The sequence below is a fragment of the Desarmillaria tabescens genome (genome assembly GCF_030435595.1).
Source record: "Desarmillaria tabescens strain CCBAS 213 chromosome Unknown EV420scaffold_13, whole genome shotgun sequence".
Classification (NCBI taxonomy): domain Eukaryota; kingdom Fungi; phylum Basidiomycota; class Agaricomycetes; order Agaricales; family Physalacriaceae; genus Desarmillaria; species Desarmillaria tabescens.
In genome coordinates this window covers 925,998-950,669 of record NW_026848312.1, presented here as the reverse complement: position 1 = coordinate 950,669, position 24,672 = coordinate 925,998, and the positions used below count along the sequence as shown (strand labels likewise).

General features: G+C 47.5%; 7 protein-coding genes and 1 non-coding gene across 8 annotated transcripts; 3 read left to right on the top strand and 5 right to left on the bottom strand.

Annotated features, from left to right (window-relative positions):
- The first annotated feature begins 2,291 nt into the window (after nucleotides 1-2,291).
- Nucleotides 2,292-3,767, top strand: EV420DRAFT_1307072 (Alpha/Beta hydrolase protein). The gene is made up of 4 exons (XM_060468505.1): nucleotides 2,292-2,493; nucleotides 2,553-2,918; nucleotides 2,970-3,448; nucleotides 3,510-3,767. The coding sequence occupies exons 1-4, from the start codon at nucleotides 2,367-2,369 to the stop codon at nucleotides 3,561-3,563; spliced, it is 1,026 nt and encodes a 341-aa protein (XP_060332375.1). The 5' UTR covers nucleotides 2,292-2,366; the 3' UTR covers nucleotides 3,564-3,767.
- A 281-nt stretch (nucleotides 3,768-4,048) lies between these two features.
- On the bottom strand, nucleotides 4,049-5,779 carry EV420DRAFT_1641589 (uncharacterized protein; the record flags this gene model as incomplete). The annotated part of the gene is made up of 4 exons (XM_060477258.1): nucleotides 4,049-4,517; nucleotides 4,574-5,404; nucleotides 5,458-5,694; nucleotides 5,754-5,779. The coding sequence occupies 4 exons, from the start codon at nucleotides 5,777-5,779 to the stop codon at nucleotides 4,049-4,051; spliced, it is 1,563 nt and encodes a 520-aa protein (XP_060332374.1).
- Nucleotides 5,780-7,649: 1,870 nt separating this feature from the next.
- Nucleotides 7,650-9,135, bottom strand: EV420DRAFT_256253 (uncharacterized protein). Its single transcript, XM_060481441.1, has 4 exons — nucleotides 9,027-9,135; nucleotides 8,741-8,971; nucleotides 8,220-8,687; nucleotides 7,650-8,167 (listed from the first exon to the last, which is right to left on the bottom strand). Exons 1-4 carry the CDS (start codon nucleotides 9,047-9,049, stop codon nucleotides 7,708-7,710), a joined length of 1,182 nt encoding a protein of 393 aa, XP_060332373.1. The 5' UTR covers nucleotides 9,050-9,135; the 3' UTR covers nucleotides 7,650-7,707.
- A 2,192-nt stretch (nucleotides 9,136-11,327) lies between these two features.
- On the top strand, nucleotides 11,328-13,004 carry EV420DRAFT_1535792 (uncharacterized protein). The gene is made up of 2 exons (XM_060472844.1): nucleotides 11,328-12,214; nucleotides 12,266-13,004. The coding sequence occupies exons 1-2, from the start codon at nucleotides 11,626-11,628 to the stop codon at nucleotides 12,910-12,912; spliced, it is 1,236 nt and encodes a 411-aa protein (XP_060332372.1). The 5' UTR covers nucleotides 11,328-11,625; the 3' UTR covers nucleotides 12,913-13,004.
- A 556-nt stretch (nucleotides 13,005-13,560) lies between these two features.
- EV420DRAFT_1747166 (uncharacterized protein) lies at nucleotides 13,561-15,013 on the bottom strand (the record flags this gene model as incomplete). Its single annotated transcript, XM_060480190.1, has 4 exons — nucleotides 13,561-14,020; nucleotides 14,077-14,634; nucleotides 14,692-14,931; nucleotides 14,991-15,013. The coding sequence occupies 4 exons, from the start codon at nucleotides 15,011-15,013 to the stop codon at nucleotides 13,561-13,563; spliced, it is 1,281 nt and encodes a 426-aa protein (XP_060332371.1).
- A 3,608-nt stretch (nucleotides 15,014-18,621) lies between these two features.
- Nucleotides 18,622-18,716, bottom strand: EV420DRAFT_t133. The gene has a single exon. It is a non-coding gene; the product is annotated as a tRNA-Asn (tRNA).
- A 181-nt stretch (nucleotides 18,717-18,897) lies between these two features.
- EV420DRAFT_1478761 (RTA1-domain-containing protein) lies at nucleotides 18,898-20,366 on the bottom strand (the record flags this gene model as incomplete). The annotated part of the gene is made up of 10 exons (XM_060469533.1): nucleotides 18,898-19,046; nucleotides 19,105-19,175; nucleotides 19,233-19,440; nucleotides 19,497-19,536; nucleotides 19,594-19,680; nucleotides 19,731-19,753; nucleotides 19,809-19,921; nucleotides 19,970-20,114; nucleotides 20,178-20,288; nucleotides 20,348-20,366. The coding sequence occupies 10 exons, from the start codon at nucleotides 20,364-20,366 to the stop codon at nucleotides 18,898-18,900; spliced, it is 966 nt and encodes a 321-aa protein (XP_060332370.1).
- A 1,406-nt stretch (nucleotides 20,367-21,772) lies between these two features.
- On the top strand, nucleotides 21,773-24,008 carry EV420DRAFT_256145 (uncharacterized protein). The gene is made up of 4 exons (XM_060481440.1): nucleotides 21,773-21,946; nucleotides 21,998-23,245; nucleotides 23,297-23,432; nucleotides 23,494-24,008. The coding sequence occupies exons 1-4, from the start codon at nucleotides 21,932-21,934 to the stop codon at nucleotides 23,904-23,906; spliced, it is 1,812 nt and encodes a 603-aa protein (XP_060332369.1). The 5' UTR covers nucleotides 21,773-21,931; the 3' UTR covers nucleotides 23,907-24,008.
- Nucleotides 24,009-24,672: the final 664 nt, after the last annotated feature.

Here is a 24,672-nt window from a genome sequence, read left to right as displayed (position 1 = left end):
CCGCCTCCATCAGCCGCCAGGAGGACGTATAGATGCAAAGCCAACCACCACGACGACCAGGACGACGACAGTGATGGCGTGAGGGGTGGGGAGGACTTGAGTATGAAGCATGGCCATGCCAAAGGGCAGGCTAGGGATAAAGTGGAAAGCAGGGAGGGCGGGAGGGTACGGGCGGGAAGCTAGTTCTTGGGCCGCACGGACCGTTCTCAATCGGATGCACATCCGGCAGGACTTTTCGACTTCTCTGCTTCGTCGTTACGACCAGTGATTCCCATTCTCTCTCTTGGACTAAATGATACGGTTCCAGCACGAATCTAGACGGTTATAGCTAGAATATAACTGTTGCTGTGTGACGTACCAGTCTTTTAAAGACTCTTTTACCCCCCTTAAGGCACATCAAGCACCGTCGTCCTACGGGATTGGTATCAGTGCATCACTGCTGCGCATCAAATCAATGATGACAAACCCTAAACTCTATTCAGGTACTTTCATTGAATTCTATCCGTGTACTTTCACTGAGTCTTCCAGCATTTCATTCCGTTCACCTAACCTCATATAGGATAATACAAGCCCGTCTGATATAAAGAGCTGCTGAGATGACCTCGTAGAATCATCCTTCGTTTCTGTTCTTCCCACTCCAGTGAAGGTGTGCCATTTTCCATCAGATATTCTTCCATTCATCATCACTGCGTATAGGTTAACCCGTTACTTGTATAAGCTAGTATGGGAAGTGCACCAAGTAAACCTACACCGTCTCCCGTCTCCCGTCGCAGGAGGTCCCCCCTCCAGGTTTGTGCTCTCCTTCTTACCTATAGCAGCTCGCTAACCATGTCACAATAGTAAGCGGTCATTGTTAGACTGGTCTATCAATACGAGCAGCGGTACTTGGAGTACAGATGCTTGTTGCAAGATCTTATTGGGGACTACATTGCTCGTGTTCGTCATCTTGATTTGGCGTCGATGGATTCGAGCGCGTCGGTCCAATCAGGCGCAGCGGGTCGCAGATGACTTAGAGAGACAAGGAGTACCTATTGAAACATCCAAATGACATTATTTAGTGAGAGTTTTGCGTAAAGGGATGCTTTATTAGGGCGTGACGTCAGACTCATTGAAAGTCCTTATCAGTGTTTCCAGGATCAACCATTCATTACTATTATCGAGTTTATATTCTATGTGATCATCAATCCGACAATGGATACGTCGCTAGGAAACATATCTACAATCATTCCAGTCGGCCAGGCCGGGTCTCAGGATATATATTTCAGAGTCTGAGAAGCTGTGAATGTCTTATCAGAATAGAGATATCTGTTGAGAAATACAGATAATATCATTACCTTGACTTCACATCGATGATTCCACTCTCGTGTCGATATTAGTTCATCCACTGGAATCGAGTCTTGAGTCCGATTCACGATCAATCTCATGATCAAGGTCAAGCAAATTTTCCGACGAGCATCTGTTAGCAAGGAGATTCTTTTGCTAATTCAGAATGAGAGAGACTAGATACTCATACCGCTCATCGTGGAAGAAGCTTCAAACCGTCAAAAGTGCCTCAGTTCAAGCTTTGCAGTTGCCAAACTATGCCTAGCTGATGCTTTTGAGTCGAATAATCAAAGATCCAGTCGTGAATTGATAAAAAACCAACAGACGAAGAAATCCCTGCCTGATTCCTTGCTACGCCAGTACTTGAAGATGGCTAATTTTAGTATGGTGCAGTATGACGTGAAGCAGCCTGCCGTCGGCGTCGTCCTCCGACCTAACTCCGACCCCAACTTAATCTTGACCCATCCTTGACCACGTTGAATTTTCTTCAGGTTTGCCTCTGCATGCCTGGCTATTAGAACGATAAAAAAATAAAATCTCTACTTTTACTATCTTAAGCATGGACGACACGCAATACCTGTCTTCGCCTGGTCCTCCCTCCAAGTAAAAGTGTTCTAGATCGCTTCTTCTACACTTGATTAATGGTTTTTCCTCGGGTTTAATGTAGGATTAACCCACATGTTTTCTTGTCAGTCTGTGACCTTCGAAATGTACATTCTTCTAGTGCTTTCGATCTTTGAAGAAATATGTCATCCTCGCCTGCTCTTCAGTCCGCGAAAGATGTGAGTTGGACGCAAATGGACTTAAGGATCTGGCAGCGCTGTAATGCAAGCGGCTCGCTCGTGTTCTGATGCGGACTCAATTTCATCAAAGCACGAGCTCATCGGTGGTCATGGTGATCCTGAAGGTCATGCGCCCTGTGATAAAAGAGCGAAGATCGTAATTGCCACCTTTTCCCCAGCTAGTCTCACGCCAAAGTGGGGAAAGACTCCCACTAGCGTGATGATACATTTGGGACCGCCGGAACTCCTAATTCCGCTATCATGCCTTTTCCTTCCATCGTAGTCAACTCCTCGACTGGAGTCGAGCTATCCTATATCGACAGCGGTGCACCAGTTCAGTCCTCGTACATCACTATATTTGCTATTCATGGCATGATTTTCACCAAGGGTCCGTACCATTGTCTGTTCACAGAAAACGACGCATAGATATTTACGCCGCACATTCAGAAATCTTCCAGCGAGTGATAGACCTCGCACCCAAGAAGGGAGTCCGATTCGTAGCCCTCGACAGGCGTCCTTTTCCCGGTTCCACACCTTTCTCAGCAGAAGAGTTGGGTATTTTGCGAAACGCCGGTACGGATGATGCTCAACGAGAGGCTTTTGTCGAGGCTCGAGGGCATGAGGTTGCCATATTCATCGACACATTCATACGGACATTCGGCCTCCCACCGATCTCGAGCGGTGGTGGCGTCGCACTCCTCGGATGGTCACTTGGTGCAACCTTGGTTTCCGCTGCGATATCGAGCACTAGTACACTGTCTAACGACATTTGTGAACGTCTAGAAAGGCATTTACGTTCTGTCATCCTCTACGGTGAGCACATACTTCTCTCGAGCCCTCATAGTTTCTAAGAACACCTCATAGAACCGGGACCAATCACGCTTGGCTTACCTGCCCCAAACCAGTATTGGACGTTCCTTCGCGATCCAAGCGTGCCCGAGGATCTTCGTATCCCTGCGTTCGGGCAGTGGTGTACTTCCTATTTCGACCACCCAGATCTCTCAGAGCGCAATCTGGACAATCTGTCCTGGGTGTTGGCTTCGTCCTCAAGGGTACCCTCGTTTTACAACGGAATGCCTGCATCCATTCAACGTTATGGAAACGATGCCGCGATTGACCTGCCGTTCTTGGTTGTATACTCCAAGCAGATCCTGCAAGCTTATCGTAAAACCTTCTTCGATTCCAAGGTGTTCCCAAATGTGAAAAGATCGGTATTGTGTGGAGATAAGACATGTGCATTAGCGCTTGCTGCATTTTGGGCGGTACAAGATGATGAGAAGGAACAGAGGACTACGGATATAAAGGCGCTTGAGTATAGGATCATTCCTGGGGCAAATCATTTCGTAAGTTTCCAATGCACCCTTGCTCCCATACTTTCATATCATTTATTGATACTCATGGCAGGTGCATTGGGATGAACCCGAGAAGGCGCTAGATGTCTTCATTGAGTTTTCGTAAACGACCGTTCCTCATTCTCTTTCATTAATGTATCCTGGAGAAAATACCTGTTGGTAAAATAGCATGCGAACGCGATAGCATTTCAGGGCAATCAGACTGCTGTAGCTCTTCCTTCCTCTCACTTATGGCTTAACAATTGGGTCCCGTCACCCGTATTTACCAAAGTATGGATAGGACATTCGAATCAGATTATAAGAATATCCATTCGTCAACATGCCGTAGTAGCTATGATCCCCTAATGCACGTACACGGAAGACTACGGTGTATACATGCTAATTACTGATACTGAAAGCTGCGTTCATGAAGAAGTCCAGGAAGTAGAAAGTCCGTCAATAGTACAAAAAAATCTGACGTCCATTGATATAAAGATCGAGTTCATTGTTCAAAGTATAAATATGACGACTCCGTGGCGAACTTCGTTTAAGAAAACAATAATGGAAAAGGGAAGGCGCGTGCGGAGGGGCAGTGGGTTGTTCCTCTCCTCTTCAGCGTGGTGACTGATACGATGGTGGAGGCGATGGACCGTATGTAGTTTCCACCGGCTCAACCGTCGATCTCATTGGATTTTCATACGCCAGACTTCGTTCCTCCTCTCTTCGCCGCAAGTAAGAGCCTCTGGAAGATGTTGATGTTACGTCCTGGGGAAGGCCAGCATCGGAAGGCAGAGGGGAATTACTGCATCTCCTGTTTGGTGCAAAAGGATATGGATGAACTGAAGGCGGGGATGAGATGAAAGTACCGACAGAGAAATGTCTGAAGCCCGTAGGTAGGCTTTCAGCTTTAGAGGTATTGTCATCTCTATATCTGCTTTTTCGTCGACGCAAGAAGAATCCTAGGAATCCTAGTATTACCACGAAGGTCAATGATCCGATGGTGCTGCCAATGATTACGGGTGCCTTTGTACTATGGCTTGTGGTGTCAGTACTCGTCGATGTAGTCGATGAAGCTATTTGTCTAGGAAGAAGATAGTTAACACAAATACGAGTAGAGTTGAGTCAAATTCAACGTACACGGCGGATGTAGGGGTAGGTTCTCCATCTACTGGGCTTTCATCGCCTGATATAGCATCTCCACTAGTCGCAGATCCACCATCTCCGTTGTTTGTAGCGTCTCCGCTGGTCGCGTTCCCGCCGTTCCCAGTGATAGCATTTCCACTAGTCGCATTTCCACCAACCCCGCCGCTTGTAGCGCTTCCGCTTGTAGCAGTTCCGCTTAATATTTTAGCGTTTCCACTCGTAGCGGTTCCACCGTGCCCGGCTGAAGCATTTCCAGTAGTCGCGTCTCCACCATACCCAGCCGTGGCATTTCCGCTGGTCGCGTTTCCGCCAGCTTCTCCGGTTTTTAGAGGATTTCCACTAGTCGTGGTTTCATTCCCAGCTGAAGCATCCCCATTTCCACCAGCGTCACCGGTTTCTGGAGGGTCTCCACCGGTAGCGGCTCCGCCTTTCCCACCGGTCGTATCTCCGCTGACTGCGGTACTGCCACGCCCACCGCCATTTAGTCTAACATTTCCACTGGTCGCGGCTCCGCCTTCCCCTCCGTCTGTTGTAGAGTTTCCGCTGACTGCGGTACTTCCGCGCCCACCGCCATTTATTGTAACGTCTCCGCTGGTCGCGTTCCCGCGGTCTTTGACCTTCTTGAATGTTATAGCTTTTCCACTGTCTGCGCGAATCTTGATGTCTTCACTGTCGTCGTCACGTAAGTTTCTATCATGGATTTTTCTTGATACTTCAAAGGTTGCTCTCCGAGCTAGCATTTCGTTTGTTGTATTGCCCTCGTTGAGAACACGAGCATCATGCGATGTTGCGCGTTCTCCGGACAAAGGATCTATGTGATGGAGGCTACGCAGATCATTATTATTCGGTGATGTAAAGGATAGGCTTGTGCAACTTACCCTGCGACACCAAATGAAATGAATGGCTTCCGAGCTGCTACAAAGCTCTCCGCTGAGTGCAGTTCACGTCCCCTGCCCGAGGTGACGCGTGAAGCTAAAGAAACAAGATGGAAATAGTCTGGATCCCGCGGTTCCCAAGCTGGCACAACCATGCTTTGTCGGCTTGTTTGAGGAGCGCTTTTCGTCGAGATTGTGATAGGGTGACCGAAAACATTGAGTATGAATGCGATTGAAAACCTAGCAAATATCAGTTTCAGTCACCTGGGTGTTATATGCGATGAAGTTATTTGGCATACACTGCGTAGAAGAAAGTGGATGCCATGACAGCCAGCTGGCCAAGATAATGAACTACAGGTAACAGAATCCCTCTTTAATAGATATCGCGACGGGATTATCCAAATCCGTCAATCGCAACTAGAATTAAAACGACGACAGTGCTTAATGCATTAATCATGCAGTTGACAGATGAAAGTCCTGTCTACTTTCATGAAGAACCCCTTGTGCATGATGGAAAGAGAGCGAGGGACGAGTAATTCAATGCGGGTATTCAGAATTGTGGGAGCATCTTCCTGAAGCGATACCCGTCAGATGTGTAGTCAAGGAAAATGAGGTGAAGTTCAGACGCGGGTAGTTTCCGTTGTTATGATCCGTGAGATTTCCGATGACTGGGAGAGCAGCATCCTTCCGATTCCTTCGGCGTTGTTCTGAACAAAGCGAAGGTCGCATCTGACAGACACTTCTACCGCAAGCGGATAATGACTGTCGCCATGCACCCAAGCACTGGAATAAGCGATTGTTCAATCGCTAACATTCCCTTGGGCTTAGTGTTATCAAATGACTGACAGATTCATTGAGTGCATATGGTGCTCGAACCGATGCAACGGTAATCGGGGCACCTTGAGAACGGTCTATGTCACAGCAGCTCAACTTGTCTGCAGGCTGACGTAAGGACTACATGCGATCGCAACTTGATGAATTCGGCATTTTACCTCCGTATCTTCCTATCTCGGGAATGACGATACCATCATTCATCAGATTTTGGTCGTCCAAGAATGTGCGAACTCTACATGCCGGAGAGTACCTTCTGACGCAATTACCGTTAGCTTGGTAGCCTCGTTAATGTCAAGTGCATTATGGACTGACCTAGCTAACTGGAAACCCGAAATGACGATGATGGTGACCGTTCTTTACTCCGTATCCGTATCCATGACTCGGAGCTTCGAGATGTTTTCCGGAGTTAAGCAAAAGATATAAAACGGACACATTGATATACAATCTACATCAAAGGAATAACATACCATGGAATGATCGACGGCAACATCCAAGGCAATCAGTGGCAGAGCATCACGCGTTCTCCGCCGGACCATTGCGTCGGTAACCATTCACAGGCACGATCCAAGCTTTGTGATTCCAAAGGTCACGAAAAGCTCATGTCGACTTCTTGAAGGTCTTCGATTGAGTTGATCATGATCCTCTAGAGGCTCGGCCTTCAGTGCAGCTGACGCAGAAAAGTAGCAGGAATAGGATTTGAAGAGGTGAAGCCAGAAATTGAATGTTACTTGATATATCCTCGTCGTTGTAAGAGATTCTCATGTTAGGAGAGAAATGCAATGAACTTTGAAAGCGACATGGTGTTGACATGTATTTGCCGGCTCACGTTCTCACGCGGCCCGCGTTTCCGCTTCCCTCTCGTTTGCTTTCGTTGTATGGAGGCTTGCGTCAGAGACTTCCCAGGAATTTGATTCTCCTAATTGTATAGTAGTCTACCGTGTTATCAGCGTATCGATCTGTTACCAATCCATTTTGGATTCAGTGCAGGTCTATCAGCGCGAAGAAACCCCATCATCTGTCTCTCGCGAGGAGCAAGTAGAAAGGTAAGAGGGTGGAAGAGAATCGTGATATACCGTTTCATTCAGGCTGCCCAGAAAGCTGTAGGTGTAAATGCACTCGAGTATAGAAATATCCCTAGGTTAAACCATTTCGTACATCGGAGTATTACTGCCTCCGCTTTTTACATGACCTAATAGGAGAGTTACATGAAAGTCCTTTGAGTTTGTGTAGGCGACTTTTGTCCATTTGTTCTATACTAATAAATTCCGGGGGAAACATTTGTCCATTCGCAGGGTACGGATAGCAGAAATGCGGTAGCATCTCCGAATAGTTATACTAATGCGGCTCTTCACTCCACTCCAACCAAGTCAATGACTTAACGACCAGGCCATGCTGTATCCCTTAATATGGTGACAGATATTAAGGTGGTGGCGATTCGACGTGCGTAGTTTCCACCGCTTCAGCCGTAAGCTTCCTTGGATTTTCCCGCTCAAGACTTTGGTTCGCCTCTCCCGGTCGCCATGAAGAACCTCTGGAAGGAGAGACAGTTACTCTGTGAGGCAAGTCAAGCGTGCCATCGTCGGAAGGCAAGGGAACATCACTGCCTCCCCTGTTTGGCGCGAAAGTAAAAGGATAAGTCGAAATTGACGGTATGGCACGGGTTCCCGTAGACTCAGGTCTAGAATCTTTTGGAGGGCTTTCGGTTTTAGAGGTACTTTCGTCTCTAAGCCTGCTTTTTCGCCGGCGCCAGAGGAATCCCAGGAGACCTAGTATTACTACCAGGGCCACTGATCCGACGGTGCTGCCAATGATTACCGGTACATTCGTATGGCGCACTGAGGTAAACGTTCCTGGCGATGTAGTTGCAGAATTTATCTCTCTATAGGCAAGTTAGAACAAATACGAGCAGAGCAGAGTCGAATTAAACCTACGCAGAGGTGGATCCGGTGGATTCATTGTCCATTGTGCTTGTACCATCCGCTACAGCATTCCCGCTGACCGCTGACCCGCCACCACCTACTGTAGCACTTCCACTAGTCGCATTACTTCCAAGCCCGCCTGTAACATCCCCACTTATTGCGGTACCACCTTTATGCCCAACCTTTATTTTAGCACCTCCACTTATCGTAGTACTCCCACGCCCGCCATTGATTGTAACACCTCCACTAGTCACATTTTTGCCGCCGCTACCCTTCTTTAGTATTATAGCGCCTCTACTGTCTGCGCGAATCATGAAGCCGTCACTGTTGCCACCATGCAAGTCCCTATCGTCGAGATTCACTGTTGCGCTCCGAGAGTGTATCTTTCTTGTTATGATGCCCTCGTTGGAAACGCGAGGATCAGGTGATGTCGCGTGAAGAACAACAGAGTCCCCGTGCCAAGTATCGGTATGGTGTAGGCTACAGAAATCTTTAGTACTCGTAAATGTACAGCATAAGTTTCGAGATCTTACCCTGCGACACCGGACGAAATGAAAGCCCTGCGAGCCGCTAATAAGCTCTCTGCTGAGCACAGTTCACATCCCCTACCCGAGGTGACGTGTGGTGGAAAAGAAACAAAATACTCTGGATCCTGCGGTTCCCAAGTTAGCACGATTGCGCTCTCCTGATTTCTTTGAACAGCAAGTTCAGTCGAAATCGTGATAGGAAGACCGAAGACTTGAAGTATGAATAGGGTCAAATACCTAATAAATGTCGGTGTGAGTCAACTGCTAATCACAATGAAGTCAATCGACATACGCGTAAAAGAGAGTGAACGCCATGACAGCCAGCGTCAAGATAATGGGCTACTGCTGAAAGAACCACCCTCCCTTATCTGATAGCGAGACAGAACCGTCCAAATCTTCGTCAATAGAAACTAGAATCAAAATGACGGCAGTACTCAATATATTCATACCGTACTTGGAGAGATGACAGATGAAGTCCCCCCAAGGTTCACAAAGAAGCTGCTGTGTATGATGGAAAGAAAACGCAGCACCGGTCGTCCAACGTGACATTCAGAATGGAACCGTGTACCATCTTGTTGAAGCAATATCTGTCAGATGTGTAGTCAAGGAAGACGCGATGAACTTCAGACGTGGGTAATTTCATGGGAGTACGATCCGTGACCTCCGATGACTAGGAGAGCGACGCCTTTCAGCGCAGTTCTGAAGGGAAAACCGAATGTCGCATCTGATATGTGGTTCTGCTATAGGTGTAACCTGACTGTCGCCATGCACCCAAGCACTGGACTAGGTGATTGTTCAATCGTTAGTATTCCTTTTGGCTTAGTGCTATCAAATGAACTGACAGATTCACTGAGTACATATGGCGTTCGAAGCGATATAAGGGCAATCTGGAGCGCTCCACAGTACATGTCACGGCGACTGACTTGTCTATAAGTCAACGTAAGGATTACATGTGGTCACGAGTTGATAATTGAGAATTTACCTCCGTATCTTCTTGTACAGACCTCGAGAATGATCGTACCATTCATCTATTAAATTTTAGCCGCCCAAGAACATACGAAGTCTACACGCCGGAAGGTATCTTCCGATACAATCCGCGTCGGCTCGTTAAATAGTAGAAAAAATGCTGATAGACCAACTACCGTGAAACGCGAAACGTTGATGATGATCTTTACTTGCTCGTATCCATGGCCCGAGTCGCGAAAGCCAAGCGTCGAAACATCGAGATACCCTTTGGCACTAATCCAAAGACGTTTAACGGAGCTACCTTGATATTAAATCTACATCAAAGGAATAACAAACAGTCACCGTGAAATGATCGACGGCAACATCCAAGGCAATCAGTGGAGAGTATCACGCGTTCTCCGCCGGACCATTGCATCGGTAGCCATTTCCCAGGCACGATCTAAGTATTGTGATCCCAACGGTCACGAAAATCTCATGTGCAAGGTACGCATCAGCCTGGCCGGAGATGTGAAATGATGCCGTCAGCATCGCCTGACGAGTCGTCACCAAAGTGCTCTTAGCAGAGATCTGAATTAACATGAAACTCTGCATACGTGAACTTCAAACGAGCAAGGAATACCTATCTCCTCTTTCTCTCCAAAAAAAAGACTCAGATCTTTTATCTTTTGTTGCAATATTCCGTAATGCCGATGGTTCATCTCTCCAGTTTTCGTTGCCGAAGAACTATGTTCTCCAATGAATGGATCGTCCATTCATTTGTCTGGAAAAAATCGGATACATCCCCGAGAGAAATATAACGGTAGCACAACGACACACACTCAGTCGCTGCCAAGGGCACGTTGACGGGAAAAAAGAAAGCGACACTGTTTGCATCACAGATATTCATCCATAAAAATGAATGAGCAGCCCACACACTCCCCAGACGGGTGCAAGGATCACTATGAAAGCCCCGACGTGGATCCCAAACGCCGATGAATGAGCAGAGCAGGCAACGTGGAGATAGGCAAGAGATAGGGGGAGAAAGGCGGAAGGCGTTGACAAACACGTATCAACTTTGCGCCACTCTTCCGAAACTCCGTCCGCATTGCGCAACTGTTCGCAATCAATCACCTTCCTGCAGTTCGGCAGCTATCCGAGGCTGCTGCTGGCTGCGTTCCTTCGCACTGGATTTACAACAGTTTTTACCTTCGTGGTGGGCACTCATTTCACCGCAGGCGGTTGGATGAGACTGGGGAAAAATCGTGTGTGTAACTGTTTCCTGCAGTTGCTACGATTGTTGATCTCTGTCCTAGCTGATAACCGCCAGCGAGCCTAGTCAGATTATCAGCAGCAAAAAAAAATTGAATAAGGTCAGTACAAGTACAGTTTGGACGAATTAAGCGTAGAATCTAGAGAGTCAAGCTGGTAGCTAAGGAGGTCCAGTTCTGTTCTTGCTTTCTTGCGGGACCTTGTTGAGCCACTGGCAACTACGACAGGCGTAGTCACTAACCACAGTAACTATCATATGTATGTTCCTTTACGTTGTACAAATAACTATCATTGTTTTTTGTTACGAATGTCGTGCAGAAGGGGGCGGCGTGTACGTGGAATCAAATCCTTTTGTTACTCTTGACTTCGTATCCAGTATGGGTATCGTTAAAATCATTCCAATTTGAATCTCGTAACTTCTTCTGAAAGGATAGCGGAAGAGACGTCCTTTTGCCCTTTTTCTTTTGCCGACTGACCTGCTATTTACGGAAATATCCGGATACTCTCCTCTCTTCACCGTCGCTACCCAGTTTTCCGCACTGCCCCGATTCTTTTGTTTCGTTCTCATCGAGAAACAAAGGATAAAATTTCACTGTAGAATGTTCGAGTAGCCTCGTTCTCTCATAAAAAGGTAACCCCTCAGCCTACCTTATCACCGTTTTCTGATTGCACGAAGGATGACGGGAGCTCCGAACGAGGCCAAAAAGTCGCGCCCGGCACGAAATCGTGCATCTACCAGGATAATCAAGGACGAGCCAACAGACGCCCAAATCCCTGTCGAAGTTCCTCTTGACCATGGCTGGCAGAACCCTGCCGAACTCAACTATATCGACGCCAGCACCATGACTAATGCCAATATTATCGAATACCTTATCACGCACTCCTTCTCCGTCCCCCCAAAGCGCAACATGTGGGTAACCATCACCTCTGCGGACGGAACAACGACCGTGATACCCGGCGGATACCGTATTCCTCTCCTCTTCGCTGCTCACTTCCAATGGACCTCCCTTCGCCTCGTTTTAGACTCTGGAGAATGGGATCAGTTTAAGTCCGGAATTCTCCACATCTCCCGGATGTGCGATAGATTTTTGGAAGAGGCAAGGAGTGCTTTGAGACGGGGTATGGTGAAGGGGTGGAGGTGCCCTACATTTGATAGGTTGCTGGTGAGGTATCGTTCGTATTACCTCTTATCTGATCCGGACAGTGTGAAGGAGTTTCATGAGATGTACGGGGAAGTGGAATATGCGAGCGACGCGCTCAAGTTTGGTATGTGTGTGGTATTGCTTTGTTTTTTCCTTATCAGCTGATAGGCTGGAGACTGGAAACAATGGGCTTTGAAAGGACATAAGGGCTTCAAGCTTTTGGAAGAAGATATCCTCGGTGGGATAGAGCTGGGTAGGTGGCTGGAAGGGCTCAGGGAACGCGACGGGGACTGGGTCTGGGATACATCACCAGGCGCTTCGGGCCGACTGGCGATGGATTATTTGCAAGAATGGAGGAAGACGAAGGTCTGGTCGACGATCCCGCCAGTGTTGCCCCCAATCCCAGAACCTACACCCAACGATGCCGTTCCTCCTCCTGATTATTCCATTTCCCATCCCCCTCCTCCAGATGAAGACGTCCTCCAGTTCCTCAAAGCTCGTGCAGAAGAAATCAAAAGTCAAGAACGCCGCATTGCTGCTCTCGAAGCGGACCTCGCCATGCTCAAAACGACTAGGAACAGCGCTCCACCAACCCCCACAGAGGATGCGAAGCCAGAGTTTATCCCAATGGCGAATTTTCCTGACATCGAGGACGTGGACTGCGCGTCGAGCTTCTGGCAGGACCCATTGAAGAGGTTTTTGGATATGCCGGAGGTCGAAGCGGCAAAAGCGGAGGACATGGATGTAGATGTGGTTATGGAGGATGCCTCTCTATCGGCTGGGCCAGTCAAGTCATGGCGCAAAATTCAGAGGATGGGTTAGTGTCTTGTTGCTATTAGTATCATTATAGATTGTTGTACTACACTCCGCTTGTTAAATATTATGGTCAAAAATGGCCTTTGTGTGACTACAACGATGACAACGAGAACTTCGGGGATGTATAATCCTCGAGCTTTAGTCATTTAGGCAGATGGATATTGGAGCTTCCGCGAGAGGGTTAGGGCGTCTGTCGGTTCATCCCTCATGATAAACTCGCAGATATTTCGATACCACATCTTGATGGGCTTTTTTTACTGTTCGACGAGACATGGTTTGAGTATAATAGCTTGTCTAAACAATCATGCTCATGCGAGTCTTCCTTTCCCTATAACTAAGCTGATGGCTTAAACAGTGCATTTCATATTGTCCAAAGTAAAAGCGGCGTGCTATTATGAATTCTCGTCCTCAATGTACAATATCAACTACCGTAGACAACCAGCTGACGTGTAGAACATTAGCTATAGAGTTCATAAACCAGCTCAAGCAGCAGAAAGAAATTTCCGGGTACAAATATAACTGTATGGCAGTGTCTGTATGAGTTTAATGCCCAAAGCACGACTCTGAAGCGCACCTTGTTTAAAGGGATTAGTAATACTGGAATGTGTAGTAGATGCAAATGGAGGGGAAGTGAATTGTGCATTCTCTTCAATATCATTCGCGATATGATGGTGGGAGCGGTTCGCCATATGCGCTTTCCACCGCCAACCTCACTCGACTTTCCCCAGTCTGGATTTGGTTTTCCTCTGCTTGCCGCCAAGAAGAAACTCTGGGAGGCGATTCCGTTCTCGTTCTCGGCGAGGGGAAATCACGGCTTTTCCAGCTCGGTGCGAAGGGATAAAGATAAGGCGATGACGACGATGATATGGGAGTATCGACAGAGCCAGGTCTGGAATCCGTTGGAGGGCTCTCGCTTTGAGAGACCTTGTCATTTCTGAACCTGGTTTTTTTCCTGCGCCAGAAGAATATTGATAATAGTATTATCACTACCAGGGTCAATGATCCGAGGGTGCTCCCAATGATTACTTTCGTATGGTTCGTTGAGACGTGGTTATGTAGAGATGTAGATGCTGAAGCAGTCGTTCCTGGCGGTGAAGTCCCTGAAGTGGTTGTTCTATGAGAAAAATAGTTAACAAAAATGCGAGTAGAACAGAAGCGCATCAAACCTACATGGATACAGGATCAACAGAGCTGAGGGGCTCCCCATATACTGTGTGGCTACCACCAGACGGGGCATAAGTAGCATTTCCATCTTGACTCTCGTCTGTACTATTGCAAGTTGCAGAACTTTCATGAGTCTTGCTCCCAACCTCCCCATCGACGCCTTCCAGTTCCGTGGCGTCGGACACGGTACTAGAGACGCAACTGGCAACGGTACCGCCTTTTATGGATCCAACCTGGTCACCAATGTCGGTGTCGCCACTTTCCCTGCTTCCCTGGTCGTCGTCATTGCCACCGAAATTACCACTGTCAGTTTGTCTGCTGGTCAGAGTTCGACCGTCTTCATCATTTGTTGTAGCGCTTTTACTAGTGGCGATTCCGCCATCCCGACTCCTAGTTATGTCCTCTCCACTGTCTGCGTGTATCGTAAGGTCTTCGCCGTCTTCTTCCGATAAGTCTTTATCTGCACACCAAGATAATACCTCATTGGTTCTAATGCCCTCATGAGACCTCGCGCGAAACATAAGTGACTCGCCGCAGGAAGGGTTGATGAGCGCCAGATGTACACTGCGGAGAATGTCATTACTCGGCTATGTAAAGGATATCTTTGTGGAACGGACATACCCTTTGGCGCTAGACGTTGTTAAGACATCGTACGACAAGAGGTTCTCCACAGAACGCCATTCACGACCCCTACCCGAGGTGACGCACGACGCGAAGGAAGGAAGAGAGGAGCGGTCTGGATCATGCGGTTTCCAGGCTAGCACGATCATGCACTCTTGGCCTGCTTGAGGAGCGTGTTTAGTTGAGATTTTTATAGCGATATCGAAGACTTTGAGTATCTGGACGACCGAGTTTATAAACCTTGTAAATATCGATTCAGGTGAGCTAGGTATTGCATGTGATCCGATTAATTGACGTACACATGGAAGAGAGTGGACGCCATGGCAGGTAAACGGGTCAAGACCATAACCTGCGACAGAAAGACTCTCGCTTTAATAGATATCTCGGCAGGTCTGTCCAAATCCCTGTCAATAGCAACTGAAATCAACATGACGGCGGTCCTCAATGCAATAATCACGTAGTTGGACGGACAGTGCCCAATGTTCGGGAAGAAGATGTGGTTCGGTCATTCTGAATTATAGCACGGAACTTCTTCCTGGAGAACGATCAGATAGATATGTAGTGAAGGAAGACAATATAAATTTAGAAATGACAGCTTCTGTCCGGATCTCTGAGTAACTGAGAGTGAGTCCCTCGGCGCAGTATTCTGGAGAAACAGACAAACGAGCATCTGATAGACACTTCTACCCAACTTCTACCATAGGCATAAATGACCTATCGGCATAATGTCAGCACTCTCGATTGTTTGATCATCAATTCGATGTCTTTGGACACAGCGTAGTAATCAAACGACTGACAGGATCATCGAGTAGTCATTAGCTAATATCATAACGAGATCGATGAAATGACGAAACATAGTGAATGAAATTGTCTCCAGACCAGCGTAAGCCTTTCGGTCACAATGCGATGGCTGTACATTCTATCCCTCCTACACAGAGCCATAGAAACATGATATATCCATCTATGAGATTTTAGTCTCCTGAGACATTTAGTATATGCCAGTGAGCTCTACGTACCAGATTTCGAGTCCTGTGGAAACGGGATTACTGGTCTAAAGCTGTTTCGTAGTGCTCCATCTTCGTCGAGTGCAGGTTTACCAGTCTTAAGCTGTTTCGTCCATCTTCGTCGAGTGCATCGTACACCGCCAGAAGCTCGTCGAACTTCGTCGGGGTTTTGCCATATTTTGGGCCCTCAGGGACTCAACTAGCACAACTTTGTCCGTAGTTAGTATATTGTGCGGTGGCTGAGGGAGGCGAGCCAAGGCAAGGCCCTCTAAAGAGTATTGTCAACACAGTAAGCAATTGGAGTTGAGACGAAGATCATTTACTCGATCCTCACCCAATCATTATCCTTTCGTAGAGGTAAAAATCGGTAAAAAGACGATTTTGAAAGCGGAACCGGCTATTTCGGACCGAAGGGCTTTGTCTGAGATAGCATATTTTATCATCGTAATTTGACTCTAATTTGATGCCTAATTTCCTCGGATTTCCCGGACAAAGTTTGGCGGAAGTGGTCCGAGTTTTCTCCGCTCAATCCGTCCAAGTGCGTCACGTGCTACCCTCGGCAATTACCGGCTTTCGAATTAGAGACTTTTTACGTCTTCACTCTTCCCCATTTCCTTTCTCCTCTGGGATCCACGGTGTTGAAATGAGTATCTCAGCTCCTGCATTGGGATTTCCATCGATAATCAGTATAATAAGAGACCTTGATGCCATGCTGGACGAGCTGATCTTCGAAATACTTCCTAAGTCAACTGACACCTCACTCTTCCTACTTAGAAAGCTCAGTGCTGTCACTGTACTCTGCTTCTCGAACTCTGAACCCTTTGACAGCCTCGAGGTGTCCTGTGTGGCGCGGTCTGGCTCTTTGTCGGCGAGAAAGACGTGAAACAAAGACTTTTCTACACTGAAATGGTCGACCATTCGATATTCATTGCTGTGAATAGAGAAGAGAACTCGAGGAGGCGAAGCAATTGCATTGAGTACGTATCGTTTCAGGATGCGGGTCTGGAACTGATCTGTCACACTCTGTGATAGGCGACCGCTTCGTGGAAAGTCGGAATCTGTGTCACGGGCAAACGTCGGAAGTGATGCGAGGACTAGGAATGGATAAGATCAATGCTCGAGATCATGCAAACGGTCTATAAGTCGATAAAGTTTAATAAAAGAAGTCTGAGGAAGTGAATAAGAAGCGTAACGAGACGAGAAATATGTATGCTTCTGCCGCGTTTTCTCAACGCTTTCACCAGAGTCAAATCCATGCCCGTTCATAAGTCTCGTAATGTGCCCATCTCACAATGGTAACGCCCACTCGTCCAGACTCTATGATTGCCAGTGTCCGATTTGAATGACACCTTTTGGCGCTCACCGGAAGATGACTCAGTGGATCTTCGCCAAATTTATTCAAGAGTTACAAGCAGATCGGTGACGGGCAATCATCTACGGTTATAAATGCTGTAAACACTGTCCAGTAGCGCATCGACCCTGACCAGGTCCTTCTCCGTGATATCCATATACGTCATGTCCCCCAACTTGAACACCACGAACGTCCCTGGCTGTGAATCCGAGTACCACACGTGGTATTCATTCCCGAGCTTGTGGAAGTTTGTCAGTTGGTATCGTGTACTATCGGGTCGGGGATATGGGTAGCAGGTGTGGTGGTAACCACAGCGAAATGGTAGTTTGCGATACGAGCCTGGTGGCGGCGAGAAGAGATCGTCAGCATAAGAGTAAGGTAAAGACGACAGAAGGCTCACTGTTTGGGAGGAATTCGTAGGCATATACATCGACTGTCTTGTTCAGTGAGGTAGTCGACATGGCCATGTGAGGGCTTCTAACTAGTAATGCTGCGACTGTCGCTCGAGTGAGGTATTTATAAGGATCCATGCTGCGAAGTGGCATTATTTTCGGTGGCAAGACAACGTGCTTCGACTTTGACTGTATCAATCATGACAAAAGAGAAGAAAGACTTTGCCGGCCCAAAATTTGTCTCGCACCCATTCATAATGGCTATCCATTCACCATTGTAGACCAGATGGCAATTGAGAGAGAAGAGAAGAGATGAACGCGGGGTACAGCCACTTGAAAATCAACTTGCCTGATCGGGGTTTCTCTGTTTCCCCGGCGTGCCCGATGATTTGCCGAATCTGATCTTCTGGCCAACCATAGTCAACCATCAATTAGTTCCATTAAAGCCATCAATATTCGAATGGGCAGATTATACACCCACACGAACGAATGGCGTGTATTGACCAAGTTGGAAGCGATGGGCCAGTATGCTTGATTTCGTTCGCCATAAGCATCGAGGCTTTAATTCCGACTCGGTGAGCCACCTGCCGACAGCTCTGTCTATCTCTCTTAGTCGGCCATTAGGGGCATCCTGAGGATGTTCTGTGTTACGTTATCGACCTGATAGCTGGCCACTTGCGGATTACGTTTCATCGCTTATATACATACAATTCTCCTTGTGATACTCGTCTTTGTGAATATAGGATCTTAGTTTATGTGAAGTTTCAGCCCGAAACATATGTTAATGTATGACTTGCAATTTTTTTAAAATTTCCTCAACCACTATGCACTTTAAACTCTTTGATACGAACGTAATTGGTAAAGGTAAACTTGGATGGAGAAAGTCGACTCTTGAAAGAGTGCTATAGGGTTGGGGCCTGGGCACGAGCGTTAAGTTCAGAAAGTTCGAATTTTGGACAAATCGTTACGTCGTACTTTTCAGATGCTTCAAGTCTCAGGATGGGTTTGCGCAGAGAAATGACGTTTTGATACACTGGGTTTCGGACCAGTAAGTTGCCCCTCTGCTCATTAAATATACTGTGCCATATCAAAACACCTGCTCGAGAAGAGGTAAGTAACAAACCGTAGCTTACACCGGTTAGATGCGGGCAACAATAAAATTAATTTCTCAACAGATCACTCACTGCCCCAGAGAGGCTCGAACTCTCGACCTTCCGATTGTGTATATGCAACACTTATGTAACAGTCGGACGCTGTAACCAACTCAGCCCTGGGGCACACGTCAGTAAGATTGTAAAAGACTTTTCATTCCAGGACGGGAATGGCTTGTAAACTAGAATCCGTTGTAGGCGCGTGTTATGATATAAATTGGCACTATATGCGTCTAACTAAAGCTACACTGTAGAGTATCAGAAGCCTGCACGTCCATGAAAAAAATTCCCATCGCTCAGTCTATATTCTACGGTCTGCCAAGCTCAAGCGCACTATCATTCTTCTCCGCGTCTTCAGCATTCCTATTTCTTCCCATGCCGCGACCAATCAAGAAGCCGGGGTGCGCAAAGTTCAATGTGTAGATAGCCAATACTACCATGGCTCCATCGAGAACATCTGAGAATCGCGAGAATCAGTCAAGAGGCGACGTGGTGATTAAAATGGCGCAGCATACTGAAGTAAACCTCTGTAAGGATGATCCTTCCGTTCCATCCATCAGCGAGTTCAATCGTACGATATATCGCACTGCGAATTCATGTCTATCAGTTTTGAGGCGAAAGGCGTAGATATAGTACAACGTACCGAATGAAGAGACACAGAGTGTTGAATGCCAGCGCGAAGATCATGATTTTTAATTTAGTATCCATGACTCCGCGAGCAGGATTGGGAGACGAGAGCGTCACCAGGGAATCACTCCGTTTCCTGCGCGAGAACAGTTTTGCTACAGGGCGGTTATGCGTGTAACGGATGAGGAATTCGCAAGCGAGGATGGCGTAGAACGTGATGACGACTGCCAAGGAGGTACGTTAGGAGACGTCGAGGAGACCGAAGGGTTTCGGGACATACCAAGCTGGAAGACGATACCGGCAAGCATGACATTGGATCCCTATATCCCAGAACGCCGTCAGATCAACACATTAGAAGAAGCCACAAAGGTCCTCACTAGCTTGGCACCTTGGAGGTCGTTGCGGTTAGACGCGGATGACGCGATACCTCCACCACCACCTTGTACCACCAACGACAGGATGTCCTAGGATCGATCAGCACGACAAGCGAAATGGTATATTTCAATGTACTCACGCAGCTGACGAATATGATGGAATCTAAGCACAAAACTCCGTGAGCGAGGTCGAAGTGCAGAACAAGGAAAGAGCTTACACGCTCTGGGGCTCAATCTACTATAAGCAGGCCCCAGGATACGAATTATAGCTCCGAGGATGAGGAAACTGGCAGCGACGAGTGGAGTGGGTCCAATGATCGTAGCCGTTATTCTATTCTACCGATTAAATCGGACGGTAGACTGAGAACGACAGACTTACTGAATCATAAACGGAGTACTTAGAGATGGAGAGATACTTGACCAAAATCTCCCGCTCCATCCTAGAATCTCAAGGCATCCGGCGAGGATGATAGTCGGGAGTGCCCACCACATGCGGAAGTAGATACTCTGGGCCGTGTGGGTTACTAGTAAGATATTGGTCAGCGCGACTCATACCAGACTGAGATTCCCGAAGGTATGATACATACGGGTGGATATAGAGAACAGGATAATGAATGTGAGGGCGACGCCTTTCGATGGAGTGTATCCATACGGGGAATCTTCTCGTGCGGCTTCAGCAGCAGTAACAAGAGTTTTCACTACAGCATGGAAAACACGCGATTAGCCACATACGTCAGCGCTTTTTCAAAACGCGCACCGTGCTCTAGAAGGGACATGATCGTAACGGGTAAGAGCCACTTTACAAGTAGCCAGAAGAGGAGAGGGAGTGATGATGAAAAAAATGAAGGTGTGCTTTTTGTATGAGTCAGAAATTACGATAGACATCAACAGACATGTGTGGAAAGTCGGTAACCGCAGTTAATTAGGAGGTCCCGTATAGCCTTGCATCATCTTGGCAGATGTTTCAAGGTGGGGTAACAAGACCGTATCCCTACTGGGAATTTTATTGGACACCGACATTGTGATTGATGATATTCGGGGAACGTTTTGCAGAGCATTAGGGGTTGCCGAGGGACGCGTCACTGTGAGTGAAGACGAAAATTCGAATATCTAATCTGGAGATAAGCATCGAACGTTGATCAGTATCAATCAGGGCAGCCACGCAAGGACACCGCCATGTCGCTTGGCGCTGTCCCGACTGGTAGAGCGAGGACCGCAGCATGAAGCGATGCAACAGAATGAATTAATTCGCATACCGTGGGTAATCGAGACGTGGGACGAGCCAGGCTGAAGACTGTTGAAACCATCTTGGAGAGATGGATCCCTGGCTGCGTAAGGCTGGGATATCAATATGTGCGTTACATTTTCGATCAGGTCGGAAAGAGGGTCGGTTGCTCGTCGTACCTGTCCTGCTGAATTTGAAGAACTAGACGTGGCGACGCAAGAAACTGGCAACTGGCGTGGAAGGGACAGAAAAGACTATTATTATTGGAGCAGATTGAGACTGATGTGAAGCGCTTGTTTAAATACTTTCCTGAATACGACTCAGTTATCACCGAACGATAGTGAAGCGATGTGTTCGTTAGAGTGACAGAGTCGAATTGCTCCGTCGGTCCGACGGCGTCCGACGGCTGCTGACGAATATGGATTTCCTCTTTTAGTTTTCAGCCGTGCTGCCGTGCCGCGGCCGCGTCACCTTCCATGCCGTCTGCGACTGAAGGAAACCATCAACCCGATTCAATGTCTTACCTGAAAACATCTCTGTAGGCTTACAGCTCCCTCGTCCAGACTCAATGACAATCAGTTTCCACTCAGCATTGTCGGAGGCCAGCAAACATAGAATCCTTTCACTTCGTTTTCATACATGCCAAGCGAACATAATTTACAGGCAGTACCCGTAGGGAAGACTTCCCCGCAATTCTCCTGCAGCTGCTGGCGATGTCGTTTCGTGACAGCAATTTTGCTGAAAACCGGACATCGTAAAACAGAAGGCGTCTTGACAATGGTAAAGCAGCCGCGGTAGAGCTTTTCCCTTTCCTTCAGAGGTTCTAATGTTACTTTAGTGCTACATCTTGGGGTCTCCTGTCGTATAAACAAATCGCAGTAACAGTCTTATCACCATTGGTTTCACCATATTTGCTTCTTTGAGGAAGCTCAATTCGATATCAATACTGGACCAATCCAAATTGGGCTCGCAGCGACGTGTCGTCGCGTCGATATGTCCGTGATCGTGAATTTACAAATTCCTCAGCTCTCACTACGGGGCACGTGTCAGACTTTGACAACGCGCCGCTACCAACCACTGTCATCAGAAAAGTGCGGCAAATAGCTCCCCAATTCCATGAATCGTCGAGCGGTACGCTGATACACCAATCCAAAAGAAATAATGCTCAAACTTTGCTTTCAGCGAAGGACCCGTCTGCCAGCTAGAAATTCGCCGAACCGTTATCCTTTTCCGATTGGCGACGCTCAAGATCTTCTAGATGAGGCCGTCAGAAATCCAATCAATGCTCATCGAATGTTATCTCTGGTCGATCTCCAGTTCGGTAAAACCCCGGTTCCCGATGGCTTTGACCCCTGGACCCATACCCCGGCTGTCCACGTCATCGACGCTTGCATGCGCGGTATTGCTAGAATTATCTCAGAAAGTCCATCTTTTCGGACCGATCAGCAACTTCGTAAGAGAGTCACGACATTTTGGCCGCGACTTATCCCATGGAGCATGTACTTCCTTGACAGTATCATACTGGAGCACGCCGATATCATGGTATCAAATCATGAACTCTCAAAGTACATCGACAGCGCTGCATGCAACTGCGTGCGATTTCTCCTCCGGGCTCTCGAGCTCGACGAGATAAAGAAGTCACTCGCCCAAGTGGCCCCACACTTGTTGTCCAGTTTAACGAAGGCGTGGATCGTGACGGTCGAGAATGGTATCCAGGTCGCCAGCCTTCTCACTCAGGCGGCCAAAAAATGGATGGATTCTGAAGACCATGACACGTTCGGAGATGTAACTCACACGTTCATCGCTTTCCCAAAGTCCCGTCTAATGGGTTGTCTGACCCGCATCATATCTTGTGTTCAGGACCGTCAAACGCCTGTACCTTGGATGTTGTTGACATACAATCTCATGTTTATCCAATTCATTGGCGAGGGTCGTGATCTTCGCCTCGAATATCTATTGATGAAGTCCATACCTTGGGTCTGCAGACTCATCACGTATTCCCGCCACCATCTTGACAAACACCCCGAAGAAATGCATTTCGCAACTAAGCCTCTAATCCTTTCCTTCGGCTATTTAGCTGGGGTGCTGGTCGATGGGCCGGAGTGGATCACTCAAGCCCTGGATAACCGGCTCTTAGTGTCGCTTGCATGGTTCACTGGCAGAAGCCATACGTTCCACTATCCCCGAGAACTCGACCAGGCCATCTGCTCACTCCTACACCTTTTCACCGTTAACACGGTTTGGCGGTCTGTGCTACGACCCATGTTTCGGTCGATGAGACACGCGGATTTATCCTTCTTGGAACACCGAAGCGAAGTATCGAACGAGATTCTTGAGCAGTGGGATAACTTGGAAGAGGCGTTTGAGGAAAGATGGAAGGAACGGTGTTCGTACAAAGATGAAGTGGGCGACTATTGCATGAATACGCTCGTAAGTATGGACGCCGTTTGAGTGTTGATCTCATTATTAACTTCTTAATAGCACTGCCCTGGCATCGAAATTGACTTGTTCAGATGTCCTGCCTGCAGTGGTAATTTTTGTTCGAGGTCTTGTCAGAAAGACCCGAAAGATACCACCCACCAGACAATCTGCAAGACCCAAAGAAATCGCAAAAAGAGTACGTTTCCCCTATTTGCTTTCGTGGGTTACTGACGTTCTCAAATGGTATGACACAACAGGAGGTTATCCCGAGATTGCCGTTGCAAGAGACTGCGAATTTCTCTGCTGGGTGGTTCAACAGTACCTGTTCGACGAGGAAAAGTACATTGACGACATTTTGGAAGAATATCTCGAAGAGCATAAGGATGAGTCTGTTGGGGTCGTGTCCGTGGATTTTACGCGTTTTCCCCCCGAGGTCACCGTCGGCTCGTTCGATGATTACAAATCCCGAGCAGGCGATAGAGAAGAGGAATGGAGGGCCGAGCTAGAGAAGGCGAAGCAAAGGATCCCTGTTAGAACTGGCACTGAGGGCGGTAAACTCGTCCTGACGTCCATCCTTCACGGTAAAGAGCCCTTATACCACTTTCAATGGCTAGAGGATTTCTCCGACCTAGAAATCGACGTATTTACCATTTTTACCTTGCTTTCATAGACATGGTGTGCATATAGATTGACTGTCCCACTTTGGGGTACTATCCATTTGCGAAGTTTCAAATTCTCGGGTTCACGTCCAGTATCAAGACATACTAAAAAGCACCAGGCGCCACTGTCACGTCTCTCACTATTACTCACATCCGACACGCAGAGGAGCATACCAAACTTTCGTATGACACTGATAATGAATCGCAAACAGGCATGCTGATGAGCATTGCAGTTTGTACGGTGCTTGCAATATTAAATCATCAAGTACTCTACATGCAACTGAGTTGGATTTGTTCTTCGGATGCGCCTGCTTACACTCCCGTCCTCCATCAGATTTTATCCCCTGGACGAAACGTGCAGGGATTTAAATTTGTCGAGACACTCATATTAGCTGCGATCACAGCGGCGTCTGGAGAGGCCAACAGGATTGTTAGGATGAAATGGTCTATTTACTCTGTAAAAATCGTTTGATCGGAATTTTTTGTACCATTGTGTGCCCCAGTACGCGTATACCTTACAAAGGTCAAAACTATTTAGCATTCCAGTCGCCGGCCGCAATACTGGAGTACACAATAGAGAAGCGGTGACGGGCAGGGCTGTGAAGTCCTGATATGATAGGTAAATAGCATTTTTTGAAAGAATAAAGGGTTTAGCTGACTACCTTGACTTCGTCCCTCAGTTCTGTACCCCAGTCGACGACAATTGAGGGAAAGTTGAAGGAAAGTTGAAGGAAACCCGGCAACCGGCAACTTTCCCTGGCGTTCCCAGTTGGACCG

Bases quoted from the DNA above. Each gene is read 5' to 3' on its own strand.
- EV420DRAFT_256145 (XM_060481440.1), top strand. The intron at 23,246-23,296 runs GTAAGTATGGAC...ACTTCTTAATAG, and splicing joins ACTATTGCATGAATACGCTC to CACTGCCCTGGCATCGAAAT. The intron at 23,433-23,493 runs GTACGTTTCCCC...ATGACACAACAG, and splicing joins CCAAAGAAATCGCAAAAAGA to GAGGTTATCCCGAGATTGCC.
- EV420DRAFT_1535792 (XM_060472844.1), top strand. From the start codon at position 11,626: ATGACGGGAGCTCCGAACGAGGCCAAAAAGTCGCGCCCGGCACGAAAT. The intron at 12,215-12,265 runs GTATGTGTGTGG...GATAGGCTGGAG, and splicing joins GAGCGACGCGCTCAAGTTTG to ACTGGAAACAATGGGCTTTG.
- EV420DRAFT_1307072 (XM_060468505.1), top strand. From the start codon at position 2,367: ATGCCTTTTCCTTCCATCGTAGTCAACTCCTCGACTGGAGTCGAGCTA. The intron at 2,494-2,552 runs GTCCGTACCATT...CCGCACATTCAG, and splicing joins TGGCATGATTTTCACCAAGG to AAATCTTCCAGCGAGTGATA. The intron at 2,919-2,969 runs GTGAGCACATAC...AACACCTCATAG, and splicing joins ACGTTCTGTCATCCTCTACG to AACCGGGACCAATCACGCTT.
- EV420DRAFT_256253 (XM_060481441.1), bottom strand. From the start codon at position 9,049: ATGGCGTTCACTCTCTTTTACGC. The intron at 8,688-8,740 runs GTAAGATCTCGA...AGATTTCTGTAG, and splicing joins ATTTCGTCCGGTGTCGCAGG to CCTACACCATACCGATACTT. The intron at 8,168-8,219 runs GTAGGTTTAATT...ACTTGCCTATAG, and splicing joins TCCACCGGATCCACCTCTGC to AGAGATAAATTCTGCAACTA.